This window comes from Poecilia latipinna, unplaced genomic scaffold, assembly GCF_001443285.1.
Source record: "Poecilia latipinna isolate Pla-1442-1.1 unplaced genomic scaffold, P_latipinna-1.0 Scaffold3552, whole genome shotgun sequence".
NCBI classification, from domain to species: domain Eukaryota; kingdom Metazoa; phylum Chordata; class Actinopteri; order Cyprinodontiformes; family Poeciliidae; genus Poecilia; species Poecilia latipinna.
The window spans coordinates 25,390-35,072 of record NW_015116168.1 but is presented as its reverse complement, the minus strand read 5'-3'; the positions used below and the strand labels follow the sequence as shown (position 1 = coordinate 35,072).

Below are 9,683 nucleotides of genomic sequence, written 5' to 3'. Positions count from 1 at the left end.
TCTCAAATTAAGAACTTTATCTACTGTCCCACACACTGACACCAGCCAACATTTAAGGAGATAAAAATTTTATTACAAAAAGTATCAACTGAAACATGGTCAACCTGCTGTCACCTTTCTTTACATCAACAAAATAAAACCTAGGATGTGTCTGAGGATTTTACTTAAAAAAATCCATTCTGCACTAACAAAAGTTCCTTCACGCAAAATGAGAATCAACCTGCAGTTAGTCAGAGGATTTAGCTGATCATATCACATCAATATTTTACTCCAAGAGATTTTAAATGGTGTCAGAACCTTAAGCCATATTTATTTTTGACTCATGAAAACAGAGGAAGCATTGGGTCCTACTGGATTTAAGATGATCTTTTGGTGACTAAACAATCACATCATCACGCTGATTAATGTTTTTACCCTTCTGACTCACCTTCAGTCTGGATTGTCTCCTGGCATTTGATCCAGCTGTTTTCAATGAACAAAGTCTCATTACAGTGTTTCTGATGTAATCAAAAATGCCAGAATGAAGAACCTTTAATGACATCTGTCTTCTTGGGTATTCTTACTATAACTGGTTCTGAGCATAGTTGCATCACCATCAATTTTCATATCAAACATAAAAAGTCCAAGAATCAGAACCTGGCAGCACAGGTCACTTTCTACGGTTGGAGCGCAGATGTCTTCTGATGATCAGGTGATCGCTCTCTTTGTCTTCCTCATTTCCACCTGGCATCTGACAAAATACAAACTGACATTAGACCAGGGCTCTCATTTGTAAAGCTGGCATGCACACGAAAAAGGGCCAGGAACTTATATCACCTTCCACACAAAGGTTGTGATCTATAATACATGGGTCATGCATAACTTGACTGGGGAAAAGATGTGAGATGGGAAACTGAAGCCACACTTCTCAGACATTTGATTTCACTCAGTCTAAAACTACATATTAAATTTATTATAAGCTTTCAAACAGCTGATTCATTCATCACACTCACCAGTGGAAACATAAATAACACTGCTGTTTATGAAGTACATATAAGTGTGAGCATTCATCACACTCATCAATAAGAGTGACATTGCTGGAAGACATTCCAAATGGGAAAATCAGGAAGAAAATTCAAACATTTCAGGCCTGATGTGATAATGCACTCTAGTTCTGCCAACTAGAGAGCCATAGAGAACAATTTATCTTTATGTGATTCATAAAGAGAAATTACTTGTTGGTGTGAATATGCAGTTTTATAAATCTGAGTTTATATTGGTCGTACCTACATACACTTTTGTCATTGAATCCCACACAATCCTTGATAAATGGGACCCCTAAACACTACAAAAAAAAACCCTCCATAGCAAGTGTTGTGAAATGAATGCCATTCAACTATGAACTAAGATTAGGACAAACTTCAACCTCTACAGAAAAGAGTTGCAACATTTTTCCTCAAAAGGTGAAAGCATGGTGACTGAAGTGTTTTCAGTGTGTACCCAAGTTCATCTGTCTGTCTGTGGAGCCTGTTTCTGTATACCACTCCTCCAATGTTAAACCTCATCATAGTCTGCTCCATTTTTAAAGGTAATGAAGGTGCCCACCCCAAACTATACCTGGTTTATTTTCCTGTTACAGAACCTGCTGTGCACAGGGAGTGGGAGTTTTCAGATACAGCATACATACACACCAAAGTTGCAGCAACTTAACCACTTCAGTAACACTTTATTTGAGGGGTGTGCATAAGACTGACATGACACCGTCATAAACATGAAATAACACACACATTATGCACACATGAACATGAAGAAGTCTTTATCAATGTTTATGACAGTTGTCATGAAGTGTCATTCGGTAAAAAATGACACTTAATGCAAAGTTGCATTAAAAGTCCATTAAAAGTGCCGACTTTGCATGATTTTGTAAATAATGACAATTTAATGCAAAGTTGGCATTTTTAATGGACTTTCAATGCAACTTTTAGAGCAACTTTGCATTAAAATTGTCATTATTTACCGAATGACACTTGTTTATGATAACTGTCAAACATTCATAAAGACTTCTTCATGTTCACAACAGGTGTTATGTCATGTTTATGACAGTGTCATGTCAGCCTTATGCACACCCCTTCAAATCTCCAAGTCTCACAGTTGTAATGAACTCAGTACAGCTGAAATAGTACCAATTTTGATCAGACAGCAAAATACAGTTTTCTTGACAAAGAAAGGAGTAGAAGGTTAAACAAATGGAAATAACCTTCGAAACGACAGGCTGCCAATGAGATTTATTATAACTGACCCATACCATCAAGATCTTTTTATTAAAAACTGTTTCATGAAAATATTTGTAAATGAATGTAAACTATTAAGACTGATATCAGCTCAGGTGCTGAACTATAAACAGGAAATAGTTCAATTTTAATGGTTTGAATTGAATTATTCCTTGAGAGGAGTCAACACTGCCAAAATGACTCACGGTGTGTGGAGAGTCCAGCAGCGGAGATGAGACATCCAGCTTAAACAGCTTCTTTCGTCCTCGCCGTGGTCTAGTTGCCGTAGTGACGGCCTCCATGAACGAGGCAGGATCACCTCCAGGGACAGGAAACTGGTGCTCATGTCCAAGAATCACTACTTCACCTGAAATCAGTTCTGAGCAAATTTTACTCATTAAAGATTGATGGTTCCAGCATCACACCCATCAACTCCATCAAACATAATCAGGAAACGGTTATTGCAAATGTTCAAAAATACTTCAGACATCTGAGACCATCAATCTGGACCCGAGTAGCAGACTGAGGCCAGGCCAGCATGTGGATCCAGAGTCTGAAGCACCCAAATACAAACCTTCAGAACACATGGTTCCACCCAAAAGGTCAAAGAATCAGATGAAACAGATGATGGTAAAGCTGACCTTTAACCTAAAGCCTTTTGCTGTACAAACCAAAGAGAACTAGCAGTTAAGATCTTCTGAGAGTAGCCAGGTTAAAATTGACATAAGGCCACCTGCCGCTCAGTCCAGTGGATTGTCAGTAACTGACCAATCAGCAGTTTGGTCAGCAATTTGTCCCATAGTAAACACCCCTTACCTGATAAACCCTGACAAAGTTGTCAGGGTTTATCATTACAAATATGCTGCAGTCTTAGAGGTGAGGTTAAAATAATCAGAAAAAATAATTACAATTTGTCAGTGAGGAACATCTACTTAAAACACGCTTTACTAGAGCATTTAGAGCACAGAATAAAGTTTATTCTATTAACAAAACTCTTAACAGTCTGGGAAAATGTCAAAGATAGACAAATGCTGACCTCATGATCATCTGAATACAACCGCGATCAACGGTATAACGACAACATGTTAATCTGTATGAAGGTTTTTGTCAGCATTACATCGTATGCTTAGTGGTTAAATCAAAAATTAATGCATCAAGCAGAGACCAAAACAATAAATATGAGCTGTGGCTACAAATCTGTTTTCATTAGAGTTTGTAAAGCAGCAACTTTTCAGGCATGTGGTAAAAATATTCATACACAATTTGACATAACGTGATCAGGTTGTGTTCAGATACATACCTGCTGTTTGTAAGTGCAAAATCGCTAGAAACAATATGCCGAGAAGAACAACGACAGAAAACATGGCTGGTCAAATACTTGGAAGATGAAAAAAATAAATAAATAAGAAGAAGAAACAGCCAATGGGATATTGAAGATAAAAACATAAAAAAACCATCCCACCCCATCTTTTATAGGTTGGTATGAAACAGATTCATTTTTTTTTTTTTGCAGAACAATTTAGCTCTCCTCAGACCCTCAGGCTTCAATATCTGTTTTTCCGTGGATTCCCAAAAATAACCTCAGGGACCTGATATATGTTTTAAGTCATGACTGTATTTTATTTCTTAACTTCTTTGCCTTGATGTTGGCGAATGAGGCAAAAATGGCACAACAAATGTAACACAGCAAGTTTCACTAACTTCATCTTATAACTATGTTTGTTTGTCATGTGAATTCATCTAGAGAACCAGAACTGAAGTGAACAAGGACAGATAATCCTGGAACTTTAAGGTATAGAAACCTTTCTATAGGAACAAACCTTTGCTGTGGAGAATGGATGGAGAGTTCTGGATCAGTTCTTCAATCTTCTGCAGCATACCATCGTCCTGCAGCACAGAAAAAACAGATGAAAACCTGGAGAAGACAAGTGCTCTGAGATCTACCTGTTAGAGGGTCCCCTACTAGTTTGTTGCTGCAAGCTTTCTCTTTAACTCTGTTCCTCTTGTTTTCACTGAACACCAAACCCTGCGAAACAGACATGGAAGACATGACTGCAGCCTCCAACTTTAACTCTGCTACCACACATTCAAACAGACCACACCTTACCTCTATCTCACTGCTTTTCCTTTTCCTCTTCACTGTCTTGGAGAGCTTCTTCCTGTCAGCCATGGTGGACCGCAAAGGAGAAGCACAGACATCCTGAAGAAAAAAAAAATTCCTAAGTGTCTAAAGCTGCTTCACCAACACACTGTGACAGACGTGATCACAGCAGCAGGATTCCTGCAGAGTTTTATGTGAAAGACACAGCAAACATGTCAGTGTGGCAGAAGACAAACATAAACTTAATGAAATGAGCTCGCCTCAGTTCATTATTTAAACACTTTAAAAAGCAGCAGAAGCTGAATGCTGAAAAAAAGTGGTAAGCTTTTTTTTTGATCAAGAGCAGAAAAATATATCTGAACAGAACAAACTGTTTTGGGAGTAAAAATAAATATTGTAAAAGTCACGGCTTTATGATCAGTCCTTTTTCCTGCTGGTTTTCAGAAAAGCCATGGCTTCTGGAATATGGTTGCTCTTTGTTGGTTAGGTTTGATGGTGTGTGCATGACCAGCAGACCTGGTTCTTCTCTGGTTAAGGTAAACATTACCTGAGCATCTCTGTGCAGATTCTCCCTCTGCGCCTTTCTCCTACTCCCTTGCCTCCTCCCACTCTGATTCTCCTTCTCCTCCTCTTCAACCCTCCTGTGCAGTTTCTCCTTCAGACACTGCAGCTCTTAGAGTGAAGACAGAAAGAAAAATCATTTCCTGACAGTGAATAAAACACGGAGATTAGATTTCTGTAAGTTTCATAGACGAAGGTTTTTTGGCATTCAATTGTACATTTAAAAAAATTTACATATTAAAAGAAATTTTGTTGCAGGGCTCCAATGATTATAAAATAAATAAGGAGTAATAAAAGTATCAATATAAAAATATACAATAAATAATTAAATTAATTGCAGTTTAGTAGTCTTATGCCATGAAGATGTTGTGAAATATGGTTATTCTGCTTTTGAAGCTGCTGAACCTTTTCCCAGAATGCAGCAGGGAGAACAAACCATGCTGAGGGTAGACGGTGTCTTAAAATTGTCCGAGCCCTGGACAGGCAGCTTCCTTCAAGGATGGAAGGAACCTCAGCCCTGATGATTCTCTCAGCTGTCCTTACCACTTTCTCTACACGTCGCCAGTCAGCGGTGTTGCATGTGCCAAACCATACAGAGATGCTGTGGTCAGTATACTCTCCATTGTCCCTCTGTAGAAAGTGGTGAGGATGGGAGAGGGGAGGTTTGCTCTTCTCATCCAACATAAAAAGTGCAGATGATGTTGAGCTTTCTTCACCAGACCAGAGGTTTGGAGGGATCAGGTCAAAGTGTCAGTATCCAAAGGAATCTAATATTCCTGACCTGCTCCACTCCTCATCATTGATGAGTAGGGGTGTGTGACTTGGCAGATTTTTCCTGAAATCAACAATTTCTTTTGTTGACATTCAGGATTAGATGGCTTGCATCACACCAGTCCACCAGATGTTTCACCTCCCCTCTGTAGACCACTTTTTTGTTGTCCTTGATGAGACCCACCACTGTAGTATTGTCTGCATACTTAATGATGGGGTTAGTACTGAACCTGGCTTGGCAGGTTCAGAAGAGAGGTGGGCTCAGTACATAGCCTGGGGAGAGAAAGTGCTGAGGGAGATGACCCTTGAAGCATTTTTACCAACCCTTTTTCAAAGGGTTGGTAAAAAAAAATTAAAAAAATAAAGTAAAATAAAATAAAATAAAATTTTTACCAAACCTTCAGTGGATTCAGTTTAACAAGGCATCTTCAAAACCACAAAGACTTAGATTTAAGATCTATAATTCTTAAATCTGGGCACATTTAGGACAATTTGAAGTCTAAAATGGAGCTCATTAAATCAAGACCATCACCAACAGCCTGTGGAATTCAAACATTCTCACCTATGAGCAGCCCTTTCCTTATATGGACCTTGCTGTTTGGTGTAGCAGCTCAGTAACTTTATGATCAACAACAGATCCAAGGCAGTGCTCCAGCAGTTTTAGGTGAAGATGACACATAAATCTGCATTATTAATGGTTCAGAACTTAATAAAAACATTTGATCTGGAAAGTTAAACTATCCGAAAAAAATAAGCCACCCTCTGATAACCCGCAGAGTAAAGTTTGAATTTTGATTATTAAACTGAAAGTAATGTGGTCAGAAAGCTGAAGCTTTATTGCCACTTATTCACAATTTTACTCAATATACTGTAAATCACCATGTTGGTGACTGAAGAGATGGTTGTCATGGGAAACTAGAGTTTGGGTTTATGAGCAGCAAAAGCATCTGGTACCCTGAAAGCAAAACACAATATTCTTTGTTTAATTGTTATTGGTTTTTTTAACTTTGGGGAAAAAAAAAAAAAAACAATGTCAGTGTTTACTATTGCATTACCAAGCACTTTTATAACTAGTCAAAGCTCTTTAAACTAGTGCCAAGTTCATTCAATCACAAATATATATGCACAAATAAGCACACCAGTAGGCAACTTGAGGTTTGTCCTTTGGCCAAGAGCACACTGGCATGTATCAAAAGGAAAGAGGAATCCAACCCACAACTTTCTGACTGAATAAGTTTGATTTTACTGCACCAGTCAAAAATATCTGACTGGACTAAATTTATTCATCAACATCTGAGAGCAGCTGTGACATAGTAGGAAAAGTAGTTTTGCTATCTGAAAGTTGTAGGTTCGACTACCCCTGAGCAAGGCAATTTATGGATCTGGGATTGAATGGGGCATTTTAACATCTTCACATCTGGAGGAAATATGTTAGCCAGTGACAGAAACAATTGAAGTTGAAGTATGGATTTTGGGGGCGGAGCTTGATGAGGGTCATTTGACGGTGAAGCTGTGTGTGTTACCTCGCCTCAGAGTCTCTGCTTGCTGTCGGCTATCCTCCAGTAGTTGCTCCTTCTCCAGCATGACTCGCTGCAGTCCTAAAGCAGAGGACAGGTATCGGCCAATCAGAGCGCTCCTATCACTCGGGTCGGTTCTAATCCGTCCTCAGTGTTTCTGTCCGAGTATCCAGGTATCAGGTATCATTCAGAGTGTAACCATCAACACATCTGTCTCTCCACCTTCCCCTACCTGCCACCTCATCCTCCAGTCTGTACTGCAGAGCTCCACCCTCTGACTCTAGTTCTGCCCTCAGATTCTGCAGTTGCTGGCTCAATTCTGCTCTCTGATTTTCCAACTCCTGCCTGAGCACCACACAGCTGCTGTTGCTGAAAGAGCAGAGGTCACAGAAGGTCAAACAGAGGTCAGAAGGTTGCCATGCAGCTGGCTGGAGGCTGTGCTGATCACCTGAGAGCCAGCTGCTCTTCCAGTTGCCTCTTCTCTCGCTGCAGCTCTTCCATCTGTTGGGAGATGTGAGCAGACCTCTGCTCCGCTGCTTCACTCTTCTTCTTCAGCTCCTCCATGGCAACCACATTGATGCTGCTGCCCTGTTCCTCCTGCTGCTGAATCAGTCAGTGGGTCATCAGGAGGTTTTTAACATGAACAACATGAGCCACTCATAAAATAAGAGGAATAACCTTGACTTCCTGTCTCAGACACGCCACTTCTTCTGTGAGACTTTTAATTGAGGAAAAACTCTCCTCTAATTGGTTCTCCAGGTACTGAGTGCGCAACTTAGTAAAGTCTAGCTGCTTTGACTGGCTGTTGCACGTGTCAGTCTGCTGTTTGAGCTGCATCTGCAGGGCAGTTACCTGGGGAACCAGCATGATCATCAACAGCTGCAACAAAAACCAACCAGAGAAGGAGGAAGACAAAGAGGAAGAGAAAGAGGAGGATAAGGAGCAGCACCTCAGTCTGCAGCTGGAAGATGCCATTCACAAGAGCTTTGTTCTCCTTCTGTAGCCTGGCTGTTTCCTTCTTCTCCACCTCCAGAGACGAAAGCACAGAGTTCAGACACTCATCCAGATCTTTAGGAAGAGAGAGGAGACCATGGAGTAGTTAAATCAAAGTTGGTTCAGGCACGGTAGCCTTACCATCTCTCCCTGCTCCGCTGGGTCCCTATTCCACTTTTCTCCACTGAGAAACAGTATGACATTTGAGGAGGATTTTAAATTCAAGTGAGCTTTTAGCCAATGAACAGACATGCTATGTCTTATAATTATGACTCGTTTGGAATAGCACTTCCCACTTCATACTGGAGGATGAAGAGAGCATCCTCCACTATACCCTCCACAGGTCTCTGTGAAGGGCATAGTGGCCACATGCGCCAATAAGCTGATAATCCTATTGGATTATTGAAGCTCATAGTGTCAAACTGGTACATTACAAACGTCACAAACAAACATTAGCGATTTGGTAAAAGTTCAAACTTCAACAAAGTCCACACCTCCAGGAAGCAATGGTTTGTCAATAACAGAGTCCAGACCCTCTGGAGGAAGCAAAGTGTGGGACAAGAGGCTGGTTTAACCAAACTAAGGTTTCTGAACCTCGTTGTCATGTTTTAGATGCATTTCTGCTGTGTGTTACGTACCACTACTGTCACCCTTGCTCATTCTTCTTTTGACTGGTTGCGGGAGAGTAGGGCCTTAACAATAGGTAAGTATTGATGTAAAGAAAAGGAAAAGAGAAAAGAAACAAAAAAACGGGAACCTGACGGAACACAGTGTGCTGGGGGCTTACCTTAAATATCTGATCAGCTATCCTCAACCATCTGCCATCCATTAAGAAGGGCAAGCCCGCGGGATCCTTCATCCGTCAAATGCTCTGTTCAATAGTTTTAATTTCTTAATATATACTGTGTAGTTTTTCTCCAGGGTTTTCCCCCAGTGTATTATAGGCCTGGCGGCCCGACATGCTTTACAAGCGCCACCGTCAGGCTAAGCCTTTCTTGTTTATGTTTTTAGGAAAATATATATATATTAAAAAAAATAAATAAATAAATAATTGCTTTTTTTTTTTTGTAAGCCGGATTTCAAGAGTCTCTGTTGCTCTGAGCGTTTCACTGGCGGAGTAGATTTATTCCTAAAAGATACGTTTATAGAAGATAGGTTTATAGTTTATGCATTTAAAGCCAGACCAATCACACTGCTGATGCCTCTGCGCGTTGCCTCGCGGGCTGCAGCAGCTGGATGTCTCAAGTTAACCTCAGTGCAGATCGCACACGCCTCCTTTTACTCAAACTGGACGCAGGCTGACCTATATGGATATTTACATCAACTCCCTGTAAGGAATTATGATTCTTTCCAGAGTTTTGGATGAAGGTAGGAGTTTAAACCCCACCGCGATAGTTCTGGTTGAAGCTCTACATCAGGGGTGTCAAACTCAATTTCACTGAGGGCCACTTCAGCATATTGGCCACCCTCAACGGGCCACATTGACGGTAC

The 9,683-nt window shown here is 40.5% G+C and overlaps 1 protein-coding gene across 1 annotated transcript in view; it reads right to left on the bottom strand.

Moving 5' to 3' along the window:
- Positions 1-51: 51 nt before the first annotated feature.
- The window catches only part of LOC106941214 (kinesin-like protein KIF20B), a gene marked incomplete at its 5' end in the record, with an annotated part of 34,890 nt that continues 25,258 nt past the window's right edge, over positions 52-9,683 (bottom strand). The window contains 11 exons of the mRNA XM_015024157.1: positions 52-730; positions 2,456-2,616; positions 4,070-4,136; positions 4,213-4,275; positions 4,357-4,449; positions 4,898-5,022; positions 7,206-7,280; positions 7,432-7,568; positions 7,648-7,799; positions 7,878-8,051; positions 8,149-8,267. Of these exons, the coding sequence (XP_014879643.1) occupies positions 650-730; positions 2,456-2,616; positions 4,070-4,136; positions 4,213-4,275; positions 4,357-4,449; positions 4,898-5,022; positions 7,206-7,280; positions 7,432-7,568; positions 7,648-7,799; positions 7,878-8,051; positions 8,149-8,267 (1,247 nt within the window). The remainder of the gene's footprint in view (positions 731-2,455; positions 2,617-4,069; positions 4,137-4,212; positions 4,276-4,356; positions 4,450-4,897; positions 5,023-7,205; positions 7,281-7,431; positions 7,569-7,647; positions 7,800-7,877; positions 8,052-8,148; positions 8,268-9,683) is intronic.